Source organism: Pleurodeles waltl, chromosome 1_1, assembly GCF_031143425.1.
Source record: "Pleurodeles waltl isolate 20211129_DDA chromosome 1_1, aPleWal1.hap1.20221129, whole genome shotgun sequence".
Taxonomy (NCBI): Eukaryota; Metazoa; Chordata; class Amphibia; order Caudata; family Salamandridae; genus Pleurodeles; species Pleurodeles waltl.
In genome coordinates this window covers 952,551,400-952,579,169 of record NC_090436.1, presented here as the reverse complement: position 1 = coordinate 952,579,169, position 27,770 = coordinate 952,551,400, and the positions used below count along the sequence as shown (strand labels likewise).

The window sequence follows — 27,770 nt, the reverse complement described above, 5'->3', positions numbered from 1 at the left end:
CCACTGTGCCATCCTGGGGAGTGCAAAGCCGCAGTCTCTCAAGTGGATGACAGACTCCAGCGGTACTGGAGGACTCTTGGTGCCCAGAGTGTATCGTGCAGCCCTGTCCGACACTGATCCGGGCCTGCCCCTTCTGCCAATGTGTCAGCGGTGCTTGAGTTGAAGGGCCCAGCGGAGCGGTGCAGAGACGGCGGTGCCCAGCGGAGCGGTGCTTGAGTTGAAGGGCCCAGCGGAGCGGTGCTAGAGTTGAAGGGCCCTGCGGAGCGGTGCAGAGACGGCGGTGCCCAGCGGAGCGGTGCTTGAGTTGAAGGGCCCAGCGGAGCGGTGCTAGAGTTGAAGGGCCCAGCGGAGCGGTGCAGAGACGGCGGTGCCCAGCGGAGCGGTGCTTGAGTTGAAGGGCCCAGCGGAGCGGTGCAGAGACGGCGGTGCCCAGCGGAGCGGTGCTAGAGTTGAAGGGCCCAGCGGAGCGGTGCAGAGACGGCGGTGCCCAGCGGAGCGGTGCTTGAGTTGAAGGGCCCAGCGGAGCGGTGCAGAGACGGCGGTGCCCAGCGGAGCGGTGCTTGAGTTGAAGGGCCCAGCGGAGCGGTGCTAGAGTTGAAGGGCCCAGCGGAGCGGTGCTTGAGTTGAAGGGCCCAGCGGAGCGGTGCTAGAGTTGAAGGGCCCAGCGGAGCGGTGCAGAGACAGCGGAGCGGTACTTGAGTTGAAGGGCCCAGCGGAGCGGTGCTAGAGTTGAAGGGCCCAGCGGAGCGGTGCAGAGACGGCGGTGCCCAGCGGAGCGGTGCTTGAGTTGAAGGGCCCAGCGGAGCGGTGCTAGAGTTGAAGGGCCCAGCGGAGCGGTGCAGAGACGGCGGTGCCCAGCGGAGCGGTGCTTGAGTTGAAGGGCCCAGCGGAGCGGTGCTAGAGTTGAAGGGCCCAGCGGAGCGGTGCAGAGACGGCGGTGCCCAGCGGAGCGGTGCTTGAGTTGAAGGGCCCAGCGGAGCGGTGCTAGAGTTGAAGGGCCCAGCGGAGCGGTGCTTGAGTTGAAGGGCCCAGCGGAGCGGTGCTAGAGTTGAAGGGCCCAGCGGAGCGGTGCAGAGACGGCGGTGCCCAGCGGAGCGGTACTTGAGTTGAAGGGCCCAGCGGAGCGGTGCTAGAGTTGAAGGGCCCAGCGGAGCGGTGCAGAGACGGCGGTGCCCAGCGGAGCGGTGCTTGAGTTGAAGGGCCCAGCGGAGCGGTGCAGAGACGGCGGTGCCCAGCGGAGCGGTGCTAGAGTTGAAGGGCCCAGTGGAGCGGTGCAGAGACGGCGGTGCCCAGCGGAGCGGTGCTTGAGTTGAAGGGCCCAGCGGAGCGGTGCTAGAGTTGAAGGGCCCAGCGGAGCGGTGCAGAGACGGCGGTGCCCAGCGGAGCGGTGCTTGAGTTGAAGGGCCCAGCGGAGCGGTGCTAGAGTTGAAGGGCCCAGCGGAGCGGTGCTTCAGTTGAAGGGCCCAGCGGAGCGGTGCTAGAGTTGAAGGGCCCAGCGGAGCGGTGCAGAGACGGCGGTGCCCAGCGGAGCGGTGCTTGAGTTGAAGGGCCCAGCGGAGCGGTGCTAGAGTTGAAGGGCCCAGCGGAGCGGTGCAGAGGCGGCGGTGCCCAGCGGAGCGGTGCTAGAGTTGAAGGGCCCAGCTGAGCGGTGCAGAGACGGCGGTGCCCAGCGGAGCGGTGCTTGAGTTGAAGGGCCCAGCGGAGCTGTGCTTGAGAGGAAGTGCCCAGCGGAGCGGTGCTAGAGTTGAAGGGCCCAGCGGAGCGGTGCAGAGACGGCGGTGCCCTGTTCAGCGGTGCTTGTCTTGAAGGGCCCTGTTCAGCGGTTCTTGAGACGGCGGTGCCCTGTTCAGCGGTGCTTGTCTTGAAGGGCCCTGTTCAGCGGTTCTTCACATGTGTCTCCAGGGCACCAGATCCGGCCAATATATGGTGTTCACTCGCCATCCGACTTCTCGCTTGCGGGGCCCTCCTGTGCTGGTGTCCCGTGCCCGTGGGTGTACTCCTTCACCCCCAGAATGGGGCTGGTGGGGCCCTCCTGGGCAGCTCACCTGCTGCCGGACTTGTCGGCCGTGCTGCCCTTGCCATCCTTGCCTGATCCTCTGTGGCCCTTGCCTCCCTTTGGAGATGTGCCAGGTGGCACCCCACTCCCTGACGGTGCCAGGGTGGTGCCTGTGGAGGCTGCCGTCTCTGTCCTCTCGCGCCAGCCCTTGCCTTTTTTGGATTTTTTCCCAGGGGGTGGGCTGGCTGTCCCTTTGCTGCTGGCCGATGTAGCTGCCCTCGAAGGTGGTGGACTCCAATATCCCTGAACTATGGTCCTTGTAGGTCCAGGGGTTGTGGTGGCTGAGGTGCAGATTGGACTTTTACGAGATGGAGGGGGTGGGTCGGGTGATGGAAAGAGGTTAATTTTGGAGAGGAAAAACTTTTTAGGAGCAATGGGAAGGGTAGGTGCAGTGGGTATGGGAGTGGAGGAAGAGGATGTGGTTGTAGGAGAGTCAAGTGTGCTGTCTTTGGGTGCAGGTGCTTGTGACGGAGGCTGTCGTGAGGTGGATGGCTGTTGGGTGGGTGGCTGCCTGCGTTTGTATGGTTTGGAAGAGGGGGTGACAGACACACTGGGAGAGGACACAGAGGATGTGTAAATGGCAGTGGGGGTGGTGACTGCATGTGTGCGGAGTGTTCTGGTGGGTGTGCTGGTGATGGACGTAGTGGCTGATGAAGTGGTGCATGCAAGTGTGAGTGGAGACGTCACAGGGAGGGAGGAGGGAGATGAGGAGGAGGGGGACACAGAGGAGGCAGTGGCTGTTGGCATGTCTGCATGTGGATGTTGCTTGTGTGAATGCTTGTGGGATGTGTGGTGCTTATGTTTGGATGAGCTGACCTTGGGTGTTGAGGTGTGTGCAGGCTGGTCTGTAGGTGTGTCTGGGATAGGCAGAGGAACAGGTGAGTGGGACTGGGTGGAGGGAGTTGGAGGAGGGAGGCAGGAGACAGGGACAATGGCTGCCGTCAGTGCTGAGGCCAGAGCGTTGAACGATCGCTAATGGGCAGCCTGACCCGAATGAATGCCCTCCAGGTATGCATTGCTCCGATGCACCTCCCTTTCCACCCCCTGGATGGCATTCAAAAGGGTAGACTGCCCAACAATGAGCGTCCGGAGGAGGTCAATGACCTCCTCACTGAGGGGAGCAGGGGTAACTGGGGCAGGGCCTGAGGTGCCTGGGGCGAAGGAGATGCCCGCCTTGGTGTGCGAGCGGGCACGGGGCGAACGCTGAGGGGCTGCTTGGAGGGCGGAGCTGGTGCGCTGGGTGGCGGCTGTACCTGTTGTTGCGGTGGGCACGGATGTTGCCGCCACCACAAGGGAGCTCCCTTCCGAGGACGTGTCGGTGTCGCTGATGTCTCCGCGTGTCCCCGTTGTGGAGCCCCCCTCGCCCTCCGTCTCACTGGTGAAATCAGAGTCCGTTGCATGGCCCTCCAGGGCCATGTGAGATGCAGCTCCCTCGTGCTCCAATGCCACTTCTCCTCCGCCAGATGATGCTAATGCGCACATGAACAGGAAGAGCAGACCAAAAAAGGGGGGGGGGGAAATAAAGACATGTTGAGTGCATGCATTGGCAACACAGTTGGCGGAGAGGACAGACACAGAAGCCCCCTGCACTACGCCGAGCACTTGGGGTACACTACTCAATCAGTGAGACTTGGCCTACAAGCCAATGGACGACATCTGCACACATAGGTGACACAAGGCCATGGATAGCTGTACTTGGCACCCTACAGAGGTGGAGGGCGGGGGCACAGGGCCATGCCTTACGGAGGGGACTAGCCTACAGAAATCACCCTGGCCTAGGGATGCCCACATCCCTCCTCCCCCATCCAGACACCTCCACTGCGCGCTAAGATAGCAGAATGTGCTTGTACTCACCCCCTTGTGTCTTCTGTGATGTCCTCACGCGCCCATCCAAATCTGGGTAGGCCACCGCCAGGATCCGAGACATAAGGGGGGTCAATTGACGAGTGGCACCCCTCCTACGTTGGGAGGCCATCCCCAGCAGAGCCTCCGTGGTCTTTCTGCTCCCGCGGCGGATGTCCTCCCACCTCTTGCGGCAGTGGGTGCCCCGTCTGTTGTGGACCCCCAGGGTCCGGACGTCCTTGGCGATGGCACGCCAAATGTCGACTTTCTGATGGGCGCTGACCTATGTGACACGTACAGGGAGAGAAAATATAATATCATCATTTTCTGCATGCTCGATGTGAGTGTCCCCCCATCCCCACCCTTGCCATGTGGCACATGCTCTCATCTGTCGTTTGATGCATGCCTCATACGCTCCCCTCCGCACCATCGTTCATTCACCCCACTCAACCCAGGCATTGCCCACAAAGCATGGTCCCAGTGTACTAACCTGTTGGTCTGGAGGACCGTAGAGTAGCGCATACTGGGGGAGGATCCCATCCACGAGTTTCTCCAATTCTTCAGAAGTGAAGGCAGGGGCCCTTTCCCCAGTCGCAGCAGCCATTGTCTCTTCCAGACCGAGGTCACAGCAGCACTAGCAGTATAGGTCCTCTCCTGTGGATGATCAGGTCTCGAGTGATTAAGCTGATAGAAAATGGCGGTCACGCCCGCGGCGGTGCGTACAGCGGCGGTGCGTACCGTGACCGCCGGCGCACTTCGTCATTGGCTCCTGAAACCCATAGGGTTCTATGTTAACCAATGTGGCTTTGCACCGCGGTCTTCGACCGCCTACCGCCACGGTGTGCCACGCCAGCGCGTTGACCTCACATCCCATTGTCACACTTCACAGGTCAGACAGCCGCCATTTCAAGGGCCCACATGGCTTAATTTCTACTGCGTCACACAGGCCTAGGCCTTGCATTGCCACTCATACAAGCCATTCAATGCATAGCGAATCGTGTACTGTGCAAGCTGTGGGAACGTACCTGTGGTTTGCTTGACTCTGTGCTCCATGTTGTCCTTCCTAGGCACCGTCTGCTGGGATTTGCGAGGAGATGGAGGAATGTTCCCGTGTACAGACCGCTGGTGGACCTGTCGACAATGGAAGAAAGACATGTCATACTGACATACAGACTTGACCGAGCCACTATACAGGAACTGTGTGCCCAGCTGGAGCCAGACCTGATGTCACCCATTCGCCAACCCACAGGGATTCCCCCTCTGGTGCAGGTGCTGTCAGTACTCCATTTTTTGGCAAGTGGATCATTCCAAACAACAGTGGCCATTTCATCAGGGATGTCTCAGCCTATGTTTTCTAAGGTTTTGTCCAGAGTGTTGTCTGCCCTGATGAAATACATGCGGAGCTACATTGTTTTCCCTGAGGTGGGCGATTTGGCTACAGTGAAGGGTGATTTCTATGCCCTTGGACATATTCCCAACATCATTGGTGCCATTGATGGGACCCATGTGGCTTTGGTTCCCCCCAGTGAACGTGAGCAGGTGTACGGGAACAGAAAAAGTTATCATTCGATGAATGTCCAGGTGGTCTGTTTGGCTGACCAGTACATCTCCCATGTAAATGCCAAGTTCCCTGGGTCAGTGCATGACGCGTACATCATGCGAAATAGCAGCATCCCTTATGTGATGGAACAGCTACAGAGACACCGTGTGTGGCTAATTGGTGACTCTGGTTACCCCAACCTGTCGTGGCTACTGACCCCAGTGAGGAATCCCCGGACCAGGGCAGAGGAACGGTACAATGAGGCCCATGGGCGGACTAGGAGGGTGATCGAGCGGACCTTCGGCCTCCTGAAGGCCAGGTTTAGGTGCATGCATATGACAGGTGGATACCTAATGTACTCACCGAAGAAGGTGTGCCAGATCATCGTGGCCTGCTGTATGCTTCACAACCTGGCTTTGCGACGCCAGGTGCCTTTCCTGCAGGAGGATGGTCCAGAGGGTGGTGTTGTGGCAGCTGTGGAGCCTGTGGAGAGTGAAGAGGAGGAAGACGACGGGGACGACACAGACAACAGGGACACAGTGATACAACAGTATTTTCAATAGCACACAGGTACGAATCAACACCGCCATTTTACATGTACTTACAGTCTCCTGCCTCTCTACTGTCTGTGTTTCCCCGCAGTTTATGTTAACTGAGTTGTGACTTTCCCTTCCGTTTTCAGAGATGTGGGCCCCACTGCGTGACCTCTGCTTTGTTTTCCCATGGACTACAGCTGTGTGACAGTGGTATGTTGTCATCACAATGTAACTGAACATTTTGGCACCGTTATGTCTAATACGTTTGATCAAAATACAAGCAGACTCCAGATATTTTTAGTGAAATAAGTGATTTTATTTAAGTGCTAAATTTAGGGACATGGTTGAAAATCGGTGATGGGTGATGGTGGAGTAATGTCCATGGCAGAGTCCAGATTTTCAGTCTCACAGGTGCATTGTCCATATGCCTGTGGAAGGATGGAGCAGGGGCAGTTTAAGGTTGGACAGGGTGACAATGTGGGACAGTGGGATGACATCAGGGGGTATCCTTTGCTGGCGGGGGTCTTGGCATCCTACTCTGTCTTCTTCCGAGATCTCAGGCCCCGCTTGCGGGGTGGTTCTTCTTCTGCAGGAGGTGGGGTTCTGGTGGCCTGTCGTTGTGTGGGGGCCTCCTGTCCACTAGCGCCGGCGGAGGTGGTAGCCTGTTCTTGGTCCATGCTAGTGACAGGGGCCCTTTGTGGTGCCACATGGTCCCGCAATGTGGTGACAATCTGGTTAAGAGCCACGACGATGGTCCCCATTGCGGAACTAATGGTTCGGAGTTCTTCCCTGAACCCCATGTACTGTTCCTCCTGCAGTACCTGGATCTCCTGGAACCTGGCCAGTACCGTAGCCATCGTCTCCTGGGAGTGGTGGTATGCTCCCATGATGGAGGAGAGGGCCTCGTGCAGAGTGGGTTCCCTGGGCCTGTCCCCCCCCCTGTCGCACAGCAGCCCTCCCAGTTCCCCTGTTTCCCTGGGCCTCTGTCCCCTGGACCGTGTGCCCACTATCACTGCCCCCAGGTCCCTGTTGTTGTTGGGGTGGTGGGTCAACCTGGGTGCCCTGTAGTGGTGGACACACCGCTGATTGACGTGTCCTGGAGACAGAGGCATGGGCCCGCTGGGTGGGAGCTGTGCTGGTGTTCCCAGAGGGGGGTAGGTCTGCTGTGGCCTGTGGCTGTGTGAGGGGAACCGACTGTCCCGAGGTCCCCGATGGGCCGGGCTGGTCATCTCGCTCCAGGGAGACAGAGCTGCTGTCATCACTGGGGGCCTCTTCTGGGGGTGGGATGGACATTTCTGGACCCTCCTGGGCGGTGTGGTGGCGTTCGGGTCCTGCAGGGGTATAAGAGTATGGTTATTGCTTCTGTGTGTGCCATAGTGTGCAATGGGTGGGTGGCCGTTTACCCCAGTGCTGGCATTCCCTTGTGGGGGCTGTTGTGACGGTGGCTTGTGGGGGAGATGGGTATGTGCAGTGGACATGCTTTGGTGATGGGTGTCCATGCTTTGTGGACGCATGCAGGGCTAGGTGTTGGGATGGGTGGGTTGTGATGGTGAGCCATTTGCAAGGAGTTGGTGTGATGGGGGTGGGGGTGAGGGTGAGGGTATGATTTGGCATGCAGGTGGGGTGGGGGAATGAAGTAGTGAAGATTTGACTTACCAGAGTCCATTCCTCCAGCTACTCCTGCGAGGCCCTCAGGATGCAGGATGTGCAAGACTTGCTCCTCCCATGCTGTAAATTCTGGGGGAGTAGGTGGGGGTCCGCCGCCAGTCTTCTGCACCGCGATGTTGTGCCTTGATACCATGGAACGCACCTTCCCCCGTAGGTCGTTCCACCACTTCCTGATATCGTCCCGATTTCGTGGATGCTGTCCCACAGCGTTGACCCTGTCCACTGTTCTTTGCCATAGCTCCATCTTCCTGGCAATGGTGGTGTGCTGCACCTGTGTCCCGAAGAGCTGGGCTCTACCCGAACTATTTCCTCCACCATGACCCTGAGTTCTGCGTCATAAAACCTGGGGTGTCTTTGGGGTGCCATGGGGTGGTGTGGATGAGGTGTGGGGTGGGGTATGTGTTGTAGAGTGTGGTGAGTGTGTGGTATTTTGTGCGTGGATATTGTGTGGGTGATGTTGTGATTTGCCTCTGTGTGATGGTGTACTCTATTCTGTGCTGTCTCTCTCTGGCCTTCAGTCGCAATTGTGGTTGTGAGGATTTGTGGGTGATGTGGGTGTGTTTTTTATATTGTATTGGGTATGTGGGAGTGTTGTGTGTATGTGTCTCAGGTGTGTGTATTTTGAATTGTCCAATGTGGCTGTGTTTTGTAAAGGTGTGTGTATTTTGACCGCGGCGGTGTGTACTGCCAATGGAATACCGCGGTTGAAAGACCGCTGCGGGGATTTGTGGGTCGGAATGGAATGGGCGTATTTCTGTTGGCGTGACGGTGGAGGTTTGGTCATCGCCAGTTTTTCACTGGCCGTTGGCGTGGCGGACTTTTGTTGATGTCGGGTTTTTGGCGGTTTGCCAGTTGCGGGTCAGAATGACGTGGCGGTTTACCGCGGCGGTGTTATGGCGGTCTTCTGACCGGCGGTAAGCGCCTTTTACCGCCGAGGTCAGAATGACCCCCTTAGCATGAGGAATTACCGAAGGGACCAGTGAAGCAGCAAGCAGCACTGCCTATAGGATTAAGAGTGAGGATTTACCACTGGGACCAGAGAAGAAACTGCAGCACTGTCTAGAGGATTAAGAATGAGGAATTAACACTGGGACCAGGGAAGCAGCTTGCAGCACTGTCTAGAGGACTCAGAAGGAGGAATTACCACTGGGACCACAGAAGCAGCTATCAGCACTGCTTATAGGATTAAGAATTAAGAATTACCCATGGCACCAGTGAAGCAGGAAATAGTACTGCCAACAGAATTAAGAATTAGGTTTTACCACTGGAACCAGAGAAGCAGCTAGCAGCACTGTCTAAAGGACTTAGAATGAGGAATTACCACTGGGACCAGAGAAGCAGCTCTATCTGAACACTCAATGATTCATACACCAATTGAAAGCACATTTGAGTCACTGACCTGCGCTTGCAGGGCTGCTGGGTTTCCCAGGGGGGTGATAATTCTCTGATGCCAGAGGGCAGGCAGCACAGGATGCAGAGCCAGCAGAAGGTCGAGGTGTGACAACATTTCTCTGGCGTGCACCGGCCATACAATGTAAATTGAGCCCTGCCAGTTCCTGCCTGTTAGGGAGCTACTGCTGGGGAAAGGGAAGAAAGTCAACTAGATCTGCTAGCCCTGAAATGTCTGCCACTTGCCAGGAAGGGGGGGGCACATGATTGGTGCAAGAAAAGAGCACAAGTGGATGGGGGGAGAAGAAAACAGACAGAGGCAGATGACTACATTGATGAAAGATGCTGGCGAATGTGGAGCCTGGGCTGCTAACTCCTGTGACCTGCCATAAGCGCACATCAGTTCAGCAACAGCAATGATTACTTGACATGTTCCTCTTTTGTATGTTTAATGAAGTGCGTAAATTCAGTGGACTTCTAGAGTGGTACAATAGGATTTGCAAAAAAATGCATTGCTTAATTTGAATCGTTCTTTCCAGCGTGTGAAATGGAGGTCTCTTAAGTATCATCACTGCAGACATAATAGTGGTTGAAAGCTGAGATTTTATTAGTGCTTGAGAGTGAACTCTCTGAAAATGAAGCTGCCTGAATTGTTCCTTTCTCAGTCTCTGCTTTATCTTTTGCTTCAGATGGGGCCCACCGTAACATGTCCTTTCTTCTACTTCTAACTATTTCAGTGCTGTTCTTGGCACAACATACCTCTTGCTGTATGGCGGCGCATAATGTCTGCTTCGTCCAATTTAACTTAATGATTCTAGCACCTCTCACATTGGATCCTTTTACTGTCTCTGCCCCCCATTAAGGTGCTGCCGTGATCTTGCAGAAACTGCGATGTATGTAGTATAGTTTCCTCAGTGCCATATGATTAGCACAGCCCCTGTGCTTTAAAAAAGAAATGCTTTATTAGGTTGTGCACGATTATAGTTTTATAAATGCCTTTTTTTACATGCCTTAATTTAACGGATTCATATTATTTTTCTAATGCTGGCTAATGCATCTGAAGTAAAATATTTGATATTGTAAAGCAACTACTCTGTATTCGATTGCAAAAAATAACCTTGTACATTTAAAATCCATAAGCAAATGTGTTGGGCCAGGGAGGTGAAAAAGCAGCACCAGCCACCCTGAGAGAAGTGCACTCCTCGGCCTCACCGCCACCACCATGGCTCGCCGCTGCACCCCATCGTGCAGACGATGCCTTTAGTGCTTACCGCATTTGGAATTATGGGCCTGATTACAACTTTGGAGGAGGGTGTTAATTCGTCCCAAATGTGACAGATATACCACCCGCCATATTATGAGTCCATTATATCCTATGGAACTCGTAATATGGTGGGCAAGATATCCGTCTCATTTGGGACGGATTAACACCCTCCTCCAAAGTTGTAATCAGGCCCTATATGTCTTTGGGTGGCTACATTTTGTGGCAAGAAAGGGCAATTTGATAATACGCATCACTAGGGAGCAGGTTGGTATTTCTAACAAATTAAAATTAAAATAAACAAAGGAGTAAGATAGCATGGAGGAGGGAGGAAAGTCTTGGAACACACAGCAAATGTGACCAGATAAGATTTACAACCCTGCTTACAGAAGAGCTCGGAAAAGACGAGCACTCCTCTCAAGTGCTCCAGATGAAAGATCAAAGTAGTCCCTGAACACATCTTAAAATGGTGAGCAGTGTATTTAGATAGTAGTTGGTCTGATCTCCTCAGAGGAGACAAGAAAGAAAAAAGGTGGGACAAAAAGTAAGATTACCCACTAGCAAGCAAGAATTTATAAGGGACATAGGCATACACAAATCAGAATGACTGGGTGGAGCTGAACCTCACAAATCATCTACAACAAGTCGCTAAGTGTCAGCGCAAGCGCTGTCTAGGCTTAACCTAAAAAAGGCACTTTCTGGACCAAAAGCTACCTTCCTGACAAATTTGGTTTAATTCCGCCCAGTGGTTCGGGCACTATCACTGTTCAAAATCCCTAAGGAAAAATGAATGGAGAAACCCGTTTTGGGAAACCTTCCCCTCTTTCTTGGCCCCCGCTTGACAGATCACCCTGAAACTCTTACGTTGTTCTGTGCTGTTGAGGTTGTGCTGGCGGCTTTGGGTGCAGGATGTTTTCCCCTTACTGAAGTCGCCCCCTTCAAACCACCTGGACATAATTTTGTCAGTCCAGACAGATCTGAACTTTGCTCTCACCAATGAAGCCCTCCTGTCCGGTGGAGAGGCCACTGTAGTCCTAACATGAGCAGTGGCAGAGAGACAACTCAACAGAGAAGCTGCCTGCCATGCACCAACACTAGCAGTATCAAGCAGTCCTTCAAGGACTTAAGACAGCACAGCTGTCCTGAAATTAGCCAAGAGAAGTGGTGTGTGAGTCACTGCAGTGTGGTCCTGACTGCAGCACATCAGAGAAATGGCGCTTCTCCTTCCGTTAGCCAGTCAGCACAGCAGCAGTGAAATGCAGTCAGGAGGTCTGAACTAAAAAGCAGCACAGATGACAAATCATTTTGCAATGGATGCATTTCCATGTTTTACCTTGCCCAAATATGAATTTGTCTGCAGTTACAGATGTTCTGTGTTATTTCATGCAATTTGTTCAGTATCTTATATCTTGTTTTTTCCCCGAAGAGCAACATAATTTTTGTCAATAAGACCATTTCCATTTTTGAAAGTGACACCCACTGTTATAGTGGCCTTTTAGTCCAACAACAATCTCCATGCTGGGAGAGGTACAACATGCCGTTAATGAGACAAGTAAAACTACGTGTCCCATAATGTTAAACACCACTGTCAAAAATGTCAATGCTGGTGGGTGTAGCACATGAAATGGGAGCAGCAAATCAGGAAACAGACTGAGCTCATTGTAAAGGAGATTCACACAAGACTGGTATGCAATTTGCTTCGTAGTTCAACTCTGTATGTGTTCCTTCTTAATACATAAAAGTCTGTTTAAGGAATATTTGTAATTCTAGCCACTTGATTGATGTTTGGGGAGACTGTATACACATTGAGAGCTGTGCTATCATAAGACTTATTTATGAGAAGGTAGCGCAGTAATTTGATCTCTTGCTGTGGAGAGGAGTTCATAAACTGGAGGTGCCAGGTTCAAAATCTGGTAAGACATACTCTGCCGTTCATCCATTAGAGGTCAATTAAAAAGCACTATTACTACAGTTGTAATTCCTTTTATGAGAATGAGAACCAGATGTGTGTATTTTGTAGTTGGGGAGGAGTGGAGAAGAATGGCAAGGATAAGTGACAAGACTCTGAAATATCTATGAAACAGCCTTGTATATTCGTTATACATCTATCTCCTTGCATCTTAGCTTTTCAGTCATTCATACTTCTAGTTGTGAGCCTTTTAAAGGAAGTTTGTAAACCAAGAATGCTCAAAAGAGAGGTAATGGTAATGTTAACGCGTCCCTTTATGATAATTTATTACATATCAGGACTCGTTTTAGGCCAATGAATCTTTTGACCCAGTTGAGAGACACCTTAGGACGAGATAGCTAATCAATATATCAATCAATACATTAATATTGTCATCAATATTTATTACGACAATGCATTTCACTTTAGTCAAAGTCATTAATAAAATCAAGACGCTACCATGACCTTTCAGCCATGAATAACCACACCGGTTTAGTAGAATTTTATGAGTTTTATTCCCTATTGCTTACAAATGTAATAGCAGGTGCGTCAATCTCAAAACCAAGAAACATAATAGCAGAGTCATAATATGGCAACTTTTGTAAGATTTCATCAAAGCGAGAATCACGAACATCAGAACATAACACGGCGTGAACATAGATCAAATTTAACAGAGTGTCAATAACGTGTCAGTTCAACAAAGCATAGTCTTGGTCGTTTGTCTATTTGCGTCAGTTTAGTGAACATTTAGTGAACCACTGATTAGCATTAGCATGTTGGGCTTCATGCAAAACAATTTAGAACACCAATTTGGAAAACATCTATCTAAGGTCTCTGTCAAAATTAAGCAGTTGCTACCTAGAAAGGAAAAGCAAACAGACAAATCACATTTGCATTGTCAAAATTTACCCTCCAAAGTTTAGGCAGCGCACAGGTTCAGTCTTCGCCTTCAGGACATCAGTCAATTCGCCATCAGTCAATACTCAGCTCTGGGGCAAAAGGGCACTTCCCTCATAAGGAGGTAAAGTGTAAAATGGACAATTCTAAGGGCGAGGATGGTTTTAAGTAAACCAACAAGTCACCAAACAAAGTGACAGAGTTTCTGGATAAAATCAATAGCATTCGCTAACCCACCTAAATGACTCCCCGTGACATGGGTTTTTATCCCTTTCCCGTTGTACATTCCCCCAAAATTTTATTGGACACTTGTTACACCCCACTATCTTTAACCTGTCAGAAAATACATTAGGTAACCTAATTCTTCACCCCATATTATTTTACAAGTCTTTGATTGGTCTTCATAATTGACGTCTTCAGAGGTGGCACCTCTGGTATGATTTCATCTTTCTGTAATTCTTTGCACATCTTTTGGTCAGCAGTTCCATTGTCTTCACCGGTTTGAATGACCTTGGACATTACATTAATCTACACTGTTTCAATTTACTTTTAACATTTATTCTGCAAAGGCTGTGTGAAGGGATCTCACATGGTTACATTCGTCTTCTAATTTGAAGAAAAAGAACACGCAGGGGCATGTCCCTTTGTGAGTCAGCATACTGATAAATTGAAAAATGCATTTAATATGAGAGCCAAGGCAGCTAAGTTTCGGCTCATGCTAACTTAAGGCCTAAGAGGATTTCAGTACAGATTCAATAACGCAATCATTAATATAAATTTATTTAAACATAATATAAACATTTTGGTCATTATTATTAGTCTATGTATACATTGGTGGCCACTCCCTGTGGTCACTATTCAAGTGCACGTCTAAGCAAAATTACTATCATTATAGTTTCTATGCAGCATTATCACACATTAATTCCTAAACATTTATATTAATATAGATTATATAAACTATGCTCTCTCAGTAATTTCTAGACCATTGCATTGCAGAAAGGAGTAATTTCTGTAAGCTTTATCATTAAACGTGGAGAAATATTTTGTTCTACTCGTGATTACGTTTCACTCAATGTATTATTCTTAAAGCGTTCAAAAATGTCATGCATAAACATCCTAAAATATGGAAATGTCACGCATATTTAAACTGAAAACTTGGCAACTATGCTTGCATATGTTTGTCATGTTTGAGTATACATGCACTATTATCATCATATTTCCGGTATATACAACTCGTATATCATTATACAACGTATAAACTCAGGTTCCATGGAAGTCCTCTTTATTTTTTCCACTTCAAGATTCTTTGCGAGCGGCAGTTGTGACGTAAACCCAAAATAAACATACACAAATAATGTATGCATCATGTATTACATCAAAACCGCATTTACTTTCACCTCAAAAATATAAGATTGTCAGAAGGAGCTTCGCGCCGCACTACACAAGATCGCTTCCTATTCTAACATGGCAGCGAATCTTTCTTTTATAGTGATCTTCCTTCAAGATGTGGGAAAGAAACGTGCACACGCCTCTCTACATTTTGATGAAACGTTTATTTTTATTTGAAAAGCAGACACACTGCCGATGGCCAAGTTGCAAAAAAAGAAACGTGAAGGTACAGATGGGGGAACTTCGGCTTGAGCCTGTTCACAGCAACGAGACGCGATAGAGGACATTTTGAAATATTTATTCTGGCTCGAATACAATTGAATGTGAGTACAAAAAGGAAAGTGAAAGACTTTTTGGTAGTAGAAAAGTTTATATTTTGTCGTCATTTTACAATGGAAAACGCGCCTATCAGTCGCACTAAAAATACAGGCTAAAAGAAAAAAAGGTATATCCAAATACGTCGTATAATTTCCACTTACGAAATATATTCGTGATCTTATTATTAAACGATTCGATTAAACACTTTGATCTAAAATTTCGGAGCTGCATATTTTACTAAAATGGGGTTTAAAAAAGAGTAATGGACACGGCGTTTTACGTAAGATCACGAGCGTGGGAGTTGACGTGGGGCAAACTGTTTGTCTGTTCTCTATGTCGCTGGTCAGTCTGCTGCTAGTAGGAAGCGGCGATTTTTGGCTGAACTCTGCTGTGTGGTCTTACGGTCAGGTGGTGTCTATTTCGTCTTGGGAAATGGTGCTAGAAAGCCTAGCTCGCATCATCAAGGTGCAGCTGCCTGCCTATCTGAAGCGACTGCCCGTCCCCGAAAGCATCACCGGGTTCGCAAGTCTGACAGGTAGAGAAGCAGCGGGGTAGCCTGGGGGCTGACTCTTCCCGTCAATCAGGCAAAAGAATGGATGAAGTGGTATTTAGAAAGTTGCTTAAAAAAAAAATCTGTGAGCACAACAATTTATAAAACAAAGTGTTAACCATGTTCGAAGATTCAACAAAATCAGTCTGGCCCTTCCAGAGTTTCTTGTACATGAGGCAACTTTTAAAAGTTGCGAGGGGCGAGTTTTCGCATCAAAGTGATTGTCAGACGTTAACGTCTTCCTTAATTGTTACGTATTGAACTCAGTTAAAACATTTTAAGTGCTACACCTTTAAAGTTTGTGCATTTTTAAGTAACAGACATAAGAGAGCTGAGAATAGACTCATCCTCCTAAATAGCTTCGTGTGACAGCCTTTTGTCCTTGCTTTTTAGGTCGCAACTGGTTTGCTACAGACATCTTGGGGACTTTAAGAAAGTTGACCTAGGAAAGCACTCCGCCTGTTGATTACTATTGGCTTTGTAACTTACACTTTCTGGCTTTCCACTTACTGGCTTTATTTGATTTAGGCTCTCTGGGTTCAGTTCGTCCCTCCCTTTGCCTAAACCTTGTTTTCTGTATCCTTTCTTGAATTTTCTTTCCGCTATCAGGCCTTTAAATCTTGTTCTTATCTCGTCACATTTGCTTTCCATTCAAAGACAGAGGTCCGACACTGTCTTCCAAGGGTGCTTGTTTACTTTTCTTTCTCTAATTTCAAAGTGGTAGGATTTATGTGACAATCGTGCTGGATAGTGGGAGTAGTAAGGATTTCTTTTTCTACCACACAACATTAAAATGAAGTGTGTGAGTATTTCAGAATATATCAGAATTGTGAACGCACAAATGAAGCACATTTTTTGTTATTTCTGAAGTGTGTTGTAAACAAATAGTTTAATATGATCAAAATGATTCATTAAACTAGATGAATGCAATTTCCACACATTTTCTTCTGTGCACAGCATAGTTTAAATTTGTAAAACTGCATGTCTGTGCAAATGTAATGGTCATTTCATTTGAAAATGTGTTGTCTGTAATGGCAGTGTAATACCACACCATGAATACTCCACTCCACACCACTGCACTCTACACCATTCCACACCACTGCACTCTGCACCACTCTACGCCACTTCACCCTACGCCTCTCTACCCTACCCAGTACCATCATATGCAAACGCACCCCTCACCACTGCACTCTACACCACTCCAGTCTAGACTACACCAGTCTGTCCACTCTGCAAAACTCCACTCTGCTTTACTGCACTTTACGCCAATGCACTTTACTCTGTAACACTCGTCTATGCCGCTGCAATCTTCACCTCTTTACTTTACGTCATTACACTCTATGCAACTGCACTCTACCCTGAATTACTCCACTTCACTCTACTCTGAAACATTCTACTGTACGCCACCACATTCTATGCCACTCTACTCTTCACCACTCCATACTGTGCCACTCTACTCTTAACCACTGCACTATATGCCAGTCCATACACAACTGCGTTCTGTCAGTGGACTCTAATCTGCATCACTTTACTCTATGCCACTAATCTCTGTGCCACTCCACTTTACACCACTGCACTCTGACACTCTACTCTGCAATGCTGCACTCTCTGCCACGCCACTCTATGCCACTCCATGCCACTCTACTCTGCCCCACTCTATGCTACTTTACTCTGCACTATGCCACTCAAATCCACTCTATGCCACTCTACTCCACTCTTCTATGCACCACTCTAATCTATGGCACTGCATTCTACTATGCTGCATTGTACGCTGCTGAATTCAAAGCCACTGCACTCAGTGCCACTATGTTCGATGCCACTGTATCCTACGCCGCTATATGCTGCAACACTGTACGCCAGTGCACTCTACTACATGCCTCTCAAATGTATGCCCCACTCAAGGATTTGCCACTCTTCGTGACTTCACACTATGCCACTCCAATCCACAACACTCTGCCACTCCACTCTACAACACTAGTCCACTCTTCGCCGTTCCACTCTACGCCATTCCACGTCACTCTCCTCTATACCATATAACTTTTAGCCATGCTTATCATAAGCCACGCTGGTGAACAACTGGTTAGATCACATTGGCAAAGCCAATAGCTCTTGCATACGCGAGGCTTACTGGCTTGCCAATGCTTGTTAGTCTACAGGACTTGTGCTTTTGGCTAAATAAAAATAAATGACTTGGGCTGTCAGTGCAAACCACATAAACAAAGAATATGGGGAAGTAAAATGAACATCGAATAATCACCTAAGTGACAGAAAAGGTACATTTTACAAGTTGATTGTAAAGCCTTACATTCAGGATGTGTAGGTTCAAAGGAAGACAAGATCATTAGGCAAAGTCCTCGACCTGATTGAATGCTCAATTGTTTCCACTCTTGTAATGGCTCAAGAGAGTATCATCTGTTCACCAACATTTTTCAACACTGTGGGAAGTCCAGAACACATTGATGTAATTCATTTGAAGGACAAAAACTTTAAATCTGTCACATAATACTAACCATTTTTGTTTAAGGTGCAGTTCTAAGTCACATTTAAGTTGTTTTGCCCATTGTTCAGCAGTAGGTAAGCGTTGCACTAAGTGCAAGAAACTTGGGCATTTTCCTAGTGTATGCAAGATGGATAAAAATCTGGTGAAAATGGATAGTATAGAGTTGCCTGATACTTCCAATTTGTTAGATTTATCAAATTTTGTTTTGAATCATGGGGTTGGTGCTGTATCAGTGGACAAAGTTAAAGACCCTGTATGTCTTGGTGCGACCATCATGTTGGATATTTGTGATTCAGGAGCACCCATAACAATTATTTCTGACACTTTATTCAACACGCACTGGGCTGTGAATGTGATATTGAAATCACCTCGGTGTTCATCCCAAAGCATATGGAGAACAAGACATGAACTTGGTGGGCTACTTTGAGGACTGTATTACATGTCTTGGCAGGAAAACGCATTCTAAAATTTACATGGCAATCAAGGGAAGGCATATCGTTGGGTGGCATGACCTTGTCAGATTAGGCCTTGTGTTGGTTCCAGGTGCTGACCCACCTGTTAGGATATCTACTATACCTATTTCCCTAGGCAATGTAAATGGCAAAATCCTGTTGATGACATTATCAAAGGTTTTCCAGAGATTTTCTATGTCGAAATAGGTTCCATAAAAATGTATGTGCATACTTTCAAGTTTAAAAAAAATGCCATGCTGGTTACTCACAAAGTCAGGCCGATTCTGTTGAGTGTAGGACATGAGTTGAAAAACCTTCTCGAGAAAGTGGTTAAAGATGGGATTACTAAAAATACTGTCTCTGAGTGGGTAAGTCCTATAGTAATTGTCCGCAAGTAGGATGGAGGCATTCTTTTATGTGCTGACTTCAGTAGCCCTAATAAGAACAGTATGGTGGATTGTCACCCAGTTCCGAAAGTACAGGATTTGCTGGCTAACATTGATGACCCCGAATTATTTTCCATGTTAGACCTTAGGTCAGGTCATCATCAGATTGCTTAAGGTGAGAGCTCCCAAGAATGAACCCCTTTTGTCATCCCCGGTTGGTGCGCATACATTTTGCAGGTTACATTTTGGGTTGGCATTGGCGGCTAGCATGTATCAACGTTTTAGGAACACCATTTTGGAGGGTGTGGTTGGGGTGCAGACCGTCCAAGATGATGATGTTACATTTGGCACATCTCCCGCTTAGCATAACCATATTTTTTCAACAGTTTTTAGGAAGGTTAAAGAGCATGGCATCACACGTCGCACTGAAAAACGTAAGCTCCTAGCTCAAATTATTGATTATTTAGTGCATTCCATTGGACCTAGATGAATATTTCCTACATTCTGATGGATACAACTACCTGTGGATTCCTCACCTAATGAATTCTCCTAATGCGCCAGCATTCAATGGAAATTTTCTTCCCAGATTTGCACATCGACGAGGATGTCACAATCGCCCGACTCCCACGCGACGCCTTCTGATGTCATTGAGGCAATAAGAGGTCCTCGCAGGTTGCTGACGTCAGTTCCCTTTTTTCCGTGCCTTTGAAGTAACGTTTTTTTCTCCTGGCTCTTGGGGAGCTACTGTTTCTCGGAGGTGATACTTTAAAGATAAATTTCTCCACCTCGGAAGACCGGCTTCAAGCCTTGTAGGGAGTGCAGGGGCTGTATTTCGGTGACGGACCCGCATAATGACTGCCTGTGGTGCTTGAGTTCCGAGCACGACGTGGAGGAGTGTGGTTCGTGCCAACAGATGAACCCGAAGGCGCTTAAGGAGCGTGAGGCCAAGCTGTTTTTGGCCAAATCAAAAAAGGAGAAACGTTGGTATCGGAGGTCGTCTTCAAAATCTTCAAGATCCCATAAGAGGCGTTGTTGTCATGACTCTCGCGTCGGCATGATTCCCGACGTCGTTCGAGATCTCCATCTACTCGGCTTCGTACGACGTGGGAGGTCAGCCCGACAGTGACGCCTCAGCCACAAAGCCCACAGGCTTCTCTGGCGCCGTCGGTCTTTGAAGTGGATGAGCTTCGCCAGAGCCCTTGCTTCTTGCCTGCGCAGTCAGAGGTGCCTGATCCAGTGCCGACGCCGCAGGGGTATTTGGTGCAGACGCCGAAGGAGTTTCCTGCATTCCCGGCTCCAGGTGCGGATTCGGGGGCATTCTTGAATGCTATGTACAGCATCTTCAGCTCCATGGCCCCTGGTGGCGCACCAGCGGGTCCCTCAGGTCCCTTGGCTTTTGGTTTGGGCGTTCCGGCTCCATACAAGCTGACGCCATTCATGCCCTTCTGTCCAGTAGAGGGTGCTGGTCCAACGCTGGTTCCTTTGGCGTCGCAGAGGAGACCTTCGACGCCGGTAGCTTCTGCTGATCCGGTGGCGCCGTTGACTTCGTCACGACTCCAGTCGACGCCGGCGAAGAGGGCTCGCCTTTCCATGGCACCGATGGATCTGGCATCGGGTGAATCCGAAGATCCACGTCAGCTGAGGTCGTTGACGTCGTGCAATTCGTTATCAACGCCGAGGATAGAGGCCAGGTTGCGCTCAAGAAGGAAGGCTCTGAGGCTATTGGAGGAGTAGGAGTATCGAAGGCAGCTCCTGGAGGAAGGAGAGATCGCAGAGCCCCTGGGGGACTTTCAGTCTTTGGACTCTGCAAGCGGTCTTGATATTTCCCCAGAGTGGGATTTGGCTTCTCCTGGGGAGTTTACTGAAGAGGCAGCCTCGTTCCACTCAGTGGTGAGGAAGGCAGTGGACTTCCTAGATCTCCTGCTACCTGCAGCTGAGGTGAAAACGAACATCCTCACAGAAGTGTTACATCCTGCTTCGGCTGCTGCGGAGCCACTCCTTCCTTTTAACAAGGTTGTCACAGAACTGATCCTGGAGGTTTGGAGAAAACCAGTGTCTTCGACTGCTGTTAGCAGATCAGTGGCAAGGATATACAGAGTGGCTCCTGGGGACCCAGGTTTCCTCTCTAAGCATCCGACTCTGGAGAGTCTGGTGGTACAGGCCTCCTGCTCCTCGCGCTCAGCTCCTGGATCCTTCCCTGGGGCCCCTTCAGACAGGGAACCAAAAAGGATGGAACAATCTGCCAACAAGATTTTTTCTTCGTGCAGTATGACCCTGAAGTCTGCTAACGCCACTTGTGTCTTGGGCAGGTATATCCATGCCTGATGGATGTGGCCAAGTCTGAGCTGGCTGATTTGCCCCAGGACATGCGGGTCTTCTGACTGATGTGCAAGCGGCAGAGACTCAGGTCATTCAGTCGGGCTGGATACAGCAGATTCGGTGGCCAGGGCAATGGGCACGTCCTTTGCAACCAGGAGACCTGCTTGGTTGAGATCATCTGGATTTTCATTGGATGTGCAAACGACCCTTTTAGACTTGCTGTTTGATGGGGACAAGCTATTTGGTTCTAAAGTTGACTCTGACTTAGAGAGCTTCAAGTAGTGCAGGGCTACCGCCAAGTCCCTAGACTTGCAGGCTTCTACCACCACCCCGTTCAGATGGGGTTTGGACGAGGCTCTTCCTTTCGGGGGAGACCCCAGCCAGCAGGCCAACAACCTTCTACTCTTCCCTATAGGTCATATAGAGGGCGGGGTAAAGTTCGACCCAGAGGAGCCACCCAGCAGCTCCCTGCCTCTTCCTCTTCCTCCAGGGGGGTGCAACAGGGGAAACAGCCTTAGTCCTCCATCCATTGCATCCCATACTTCTCCTGTAGGGGGAAGGTTGTTTCATTTTCTCAGCATGTGGGAGTTGATCACATCGGATTCCTGTGTCATCAATATTGTGGAGAAAGGTTATGCACTTCCCTTTCGGGAGTTTCCTCCTCCCATCCCTCCCTGTACTTCCTTTTGCACACAAGACCATCTCCTGTTGTTGCAATAGGAAGTTTTAGTCCTTTTGTTGAAAGGTACAGTGGAGTTGGTTCCAGAGCAGGAAAGGGGTCAGGGTTGTTATTCAAGATATTTCCTGATCCCCAAGAAGGATGGTCGGTTGAGGCCTATCCTGGACCTGAGGGTTTTGAACTGGTTCCTCAAGCACGAGAAGTTCAAAATGCTGACCCTGGCACAGGTGCTTTTGGCGTTGAACAAAGAAGATTGGATGGTGTCTGTCGACTTGCAGGATGCTTACTTCCATATCCCTATTCTGAAGTTGCACAGGAAGTATCTCCGGTTTGTGGTGGGGTTGCAACACTATCAGTTTGTGGTCCTTCCTTTTAGTCTTAATTCCGCGCCTCGAGTCATCACGAGGGTGATGGCGGTGGTTGCAGCAAATCTCAGGAGGAAGGGGATAGCGGTATTCCCTTACCCGGACGATTGGTTGATCAAAGCTAAGTCTCCAGAGCTCGTGCTGCTTCACCTGCAGATGACAACCCAGTTGTTCGACCTGGGCTTTTCGGTAAACATGCCCAAATCTCACCTGGAGCCCCCTCAACGCCTCCTGTTCATAGGGGCGGTACTGGACACAACATTGAATCAGGCTTTTCCTCCGCCTCAGCGGATTCAGGACGTTCAGGCGTTGATTCCAATGTTTCAAAGTGGAGCAATCTGAGTTCCTTTTCTCTCCCGCCAGAAGTGGTGGACGTTATTTTATCGGCCACTCGATACTCCACCAAATCATTCTATGCTGACAGATGGGCAAAATTTGTGGCTTGGTGTGGAGAGAACCAAATTGATCCCTTAAGTGCCCATTTGTCAGCCATTTTATTGTTTGCTTTATCCTTGGCGCGGAGGGGTTGTGCAGTTGCGACTGTTAAGGGCTATTTGTCGGCACTGTCTGCCTTTCTGTGCCTTCCTGATCAACCTTCTTTGTTTAAATCCCCTATAGTTATAAGGTTCTTAAAGGGTCTTACTAATAAGTTTCCTCCCTCTCCTTTTATTATGCCTCAGTGGGATTTGAATTTAGTTCTCACATTCCTGGTGGGTTCGCCGTTTGAACCTTTACATTCATGTCCATTAAGGTTTTTGATGTTAAAAACTGTTTTTCTCATAGCCATCACATCAGCTAGCTGAGTGAGTGAACTTCAAGCGCTTAGCGCTAAGCCCCCTTTCACTTCTTTTCATGCGGACAACAAGGTGGTGCTGAGGACCATGGCGGCTTTCCTACCGAAGGTTGTTACACCCTTCCATTTAGAGCAATCTATAACTCTCTCATCCTTCTACCCTCCTCCCTATCTATCAAAAGAGGAGGAGAGACTCCATCAGCTTGACACAAAAAGAGCTTTAAGCTTCTACATTGAGAGAACGAGAGAGTTCCGAGTGGAAGATCAGCTCTTCATCGGCTACGTGGGGAAGAGGAAAGGCAAGGCTGTCCATAAAAAAACATTATCCAGGTGGGTCATTCTTTGCATAAAACTTTGCTATTACTTGGTAAAGAAGGTTCCTCCTGTTGGAATAAGAGCTCATTCCACCAGGGCTAAGTTGGCCTCTTCAGCTTTGGCTAGAGGTGTTCCTGCGGGTGATATTTGTAAGGCCGCAACTTGGGCTCCCCTCCACACTTTTGCAAAGCATTATTGCTTGGACTCAGAGGTTAGGAGCGATGGCCATTTTGCACCGTCCGTGCTGCAGGATTTCTTGGTGTGACCATTCAGGCACCTGCCACTGAGTGCGGTACTGCTTTGGGACTCTATTCATTAGGTGAGGAATCCATAGGTAGTTGTATCCATCAGAAGAACAAGTTACTTACCTTCGGTAACGCCTTTTCTGGTGGATACACTAGCTACCTGTGGATTCCTCACGGTCCCCCCCGCCTCCCCGTTGCCTGATTGGTCTTACCAAGATATCCTAGGGTGTATATGTATATAAGGATGTCTATATATGTTAGATGGTATATATGTACATATATGTGTTTTATATATATATATATATGTTCGATGGCATGTGTAGCTGCAGATACACATGCTGTGCATATCCCGCCATCTAGTGTTGGGCTCGGAGTGTTACAAGTTGTTTTTCTTCGAAGAAGTCTTTTCGAGTCACGAGATCGAGGGACTCCTCCCATTTCGGCTCTATTGCGCATGGGCGTCGACTCCATCTTCGATTGTTTTCTTTCCGCCATCGGGTTCGGACGTGTTCCTCTTCGCCCTGTGTTTCGGTTCGGAAAGTTAGTTAAATCTCGGAAACTCGACGGTATTGTTTGTGTTCGGTATCAGGTTAGTTATAACAGATCGACACTGAATAAAAGAAGAGCTCCGGAAGCCCTTCGGGGCTTCCATTCCCCGGCGGGGCCTGGTCGGCCCGACCGCGTGCGTCTTCAAGGCTAATGGAACAGACCCCATTCCGCTTCTGCCCTGAATGCCACAATAAGTATCCTTACACAGACCAGCATTTGGTCTGTAATTTGTGTTTGTCCCCCGAACACAAAGAGGATACCTGCGAGGCCTGCTGGGCATTTCGGTCGAAAAAGACGCTACGGGACCGGAGAGCTCGAAGGCTTCAAATGCCGTCGACGCCGTCAGGACAACACGACGTCGAAGAGGAGAAGACTTACTCCATTCCGGATTCGGACGAGGCCGAAAGTGAGCAGCCGGCGAAAACCGTGAGTAAAACTGCCCTGGCTAAAACTCACACCAAGATAATGAAAGCCCAGGGGACGCCACCGCCTGCAGGCCATGGCTTAACCCGTAAACACAGTGACCAACCATCGGCACCGAAAAAGGGCCCACACTTGTCGAAGACATCCGACTCCGGTCGAGATACCGGCACAGAGTATACTCGGCACCGAGATACTGGCTCCGACCAGACTCGACACCGGGATACCGGCTCTGAGCAAAGTCATCACCGAGAGATCGGCACCCCGAAACCAAAAAAAGTGGCTTCGGAGCCGAAAAAGACTGCAGAAAAGGTTTTGGTGCCGAAACAGAGCTCTTATTCTGAGGAACACGGCCTGTCATCCCAACTTCAAGGCCATCGTTTTGAACAGGAATTGGAGCTGGGAGAGCCAGATTATACACAAAGAAGGCTCCATATTAAAAAAGACACAGGGAAAATAAGAACTCTTTCCCCTATTAAAATTAAAAGGAAACTTGCATTCCAAGAAACAGAGAAACAGCCAAAGGCAAAGGTGGCAAAAGAAAAAACTCCACCACGTTTTTCGCCACAACCATCGCCACTGCACTCGCCGCAACGTTCACCAATTGCAACACCCCCTATGATGCAATCTCCAACGCACACAGGGATATCCCAGGATGACCCAGATGCATGGGATCTCTACGATCGATGCACCAGTATCTGACCATAGTCCAGACTGCTACCCGGCAAGACCGTCACCACCTGAAGATAGTACTGCTTACATGCAGGTGGTGTCCCGAGCAGCTACTTTTCACAATGTAGCACTGCATGCTGAACCTATCGAGGATGACTTTTTATTTAATACTTTGTCGTCAACACACAGCCAGTACCAGAGTCTGCCGATGTTACCAGGGATTTTAAAACACGCAAAACAAGTGTTTCAAGACCCCGTCAAATGCAGAGCTATTACACCGAGTGGAAAAAAAAGTACAAGCCTCCACCTACGGACCCTGTGTACATCACGCAGCAACTAACACCTGACTCTGTGGTAGTAGGCGCAGCACGCAAAAGGGCAAACTCACAGACTTCTGGGGATGCACCACCACCCGACAAAGAAAGTCGAAAGTTTGATGCAGTGGGGAAAAGAGTTGCAGCACAAGCAGCCAATCAATGGCGCATTGCCAATTCACAAGCTTTGTTGGCAAGATATGACAGGGCTCATTGGGATGAAATGCAGCATTTTATTGAACATCTTCCCAAGGAGTTTCAAAAGCGTGCACAGCAAGTGGTGGAGGAGGGCCAAAGTATCTCCAACAACCAGATACGATCAGCAGTGGACGCAGCGGACACAGCCGCCTGAACTGTGAAAACAGCAGTGACTATTCGGAGACACGCATGGCTCTGCACCTCCGGATTTAAGCCAAGGATCCAACAGGCTGTGCTTAATATGCCTTTTACCGGAGAACAATTGTTTGGGCCGGAGGTGGATACAGCTATAGAAAAGCTAAAAAAGGACACTGACATGGCCAAAGCCATGGGCGCGGTATACTTACCACAGAGCAGAGGCACATTCAGGAAGCCACACTTTAGAGGGGGGTTTCGAGGCCAAAGCACAGAACCCTCAACCTCACAAGCCAGACCCACATACCAGGGCCAGTATCAAAGAGGAGGCTTTCGGGGACAATATAGAGGTAGACAGTTCCCTAAAACCAGAGGGAAATTCCAAAGCCCAAAAACCCCACAAACTAAACAGTGACTTCAACGTCACAAATCCCCAACACATAACACCAGTGGGGGGGAGACTCACAGATTATTACCAAAATTGGGAGGAAATAACTACAGGCTTGTGGGTCCTAGCCATTATCCAACATGGTTATTGCATAGAATTCCTACAATTACCACCAAATGTGGCTCAAAGAACACACAACATGTCCAAACAGCATTTGGACCTATTACAACTAGAAGTCCAAGCGTTGTTACAAAAAGACGCAATAGAACTGGTACCCAACCATCAAAAAGGAACAGGTGTTTATTCCCTGTATTTTCTAATACCCAAAAAGGACAAAACTCTAAGACCCATCTTAGATCCCAGAACACTAAATCTTTACATCAAATCAGATAACTTTCACATGGTAACACTTCAAGACGTAATCTCCTTGCTCAAACGACAAGACTACATGTCAACATTAGATCTCAAGGATGCGTAATTCCATATACCCATACATCCTTCACACAGGAAATACCTAAGGTTTGTAATCCAAGGAGTACATTACCAATTCAAAGTGTTACCATTCGGGATAACAACAGCACCAAGAGTATTTACAAAATGCCTTGCAGTAGTAGCAGCACATATCAGAAGGCAGCACGTACACGTATTTCCGTATCTAGACGATTGGTTAATAAAAACCAACACTCAGAAACAATGTCTTCAACACATAAAATACGTTATAGAAACCCTTCACAAATTAGGGTTCTCAATAAACTAACTAAAATCACACTTAAAACCGTGTCAAATACAACAGTACTTTGGAGCGACAATCAACACAAAAAAAGGGATTACCACTCTAAGTCCACAAAGGGTACAAGCATTCCAAAACGTAATACAAAGCATGCACCCAAACCAACAATATCAAGTAAAATTAGTGATGAAACTTCTAGGCATGATGTCTTCATGCATAGCCATTGTCCCAAACGCAAGATTACACATGCGGCCCTTACAACAGTGCCTAGCGACACAATGGACACAAGCACAGGGTCAACTTCAGGATCTAGTGTTGATAGACCGCCAAACACACACCTCGCTTCAATGGTGGAATCCTATAAATTTAAACCAAGGGCGGCCCTTCCAAGACCCAGTGCATCAATCCGTGATCACAACAGATGCTTCCATGGTAGGGTGGGGAGCACACCTCAACAAACACAGCATCCAGGGACAATGGGACACTCAGCAAAAACAACTTCATATAAATCAACTAGAACTACTAGCAGTGTTTCTAGCACTAAAAGCATTTCAACCACTAATAGCCCACAAACACATTCTGGTCAAAACAGACAACATGACAACAATGTATTACCTAAACAAACAGGGAGGGACACTCATCACAGTTGTGGCTCTTAGCACAAAGGATTTGGCATTGGGCGATTCACAATCACATTTGCCTAATAGCGCAATACATACCAGGAATTCAGAACCAGTTGGCTGACAATCTGTCGGGATCACCAACAGATCCACAAATGGGAAATTCATCCCCAGATACTACAAACCTACTTCCAAAACTGGGGAACACCGCAAATAGACCTATTCGCAACAAAAGAAAATGCAAAATGCCAAAACTTTGCATCCAGGTACCCACACCCTCACTCCAGGGCAATGCG

At 48.9% G+C, this 27,770-nt stretch overlaps 1 protein-coding gene across 1 annotated transcript in view; it reads left to right on the top strand.

Annotated features, from left to right (window-relative positions):
• The first annotated feature begins 15,144 nt into the window (after positions 1 to 15,144).
• The window catches only part of CISD2 (CDGSH iron sulfur domain 2), a 72,559-nt gene continuing 59,933 nt past the window's right edge, over positions 15,145 to 27,770 (top strand). The window contains exon 1 of the mRNA XM_069230203.1: positions 15,145 to 15,379. Coding sequence (XP_069086304.1) covers positions 15,178 to 15,379 — 202 coding nt within the window. The 5' untranslated portion in view covers positions 15,145 to 15,177. The remainder of the gene's footprint in view (positions 15,380 to 27,770) is intronic.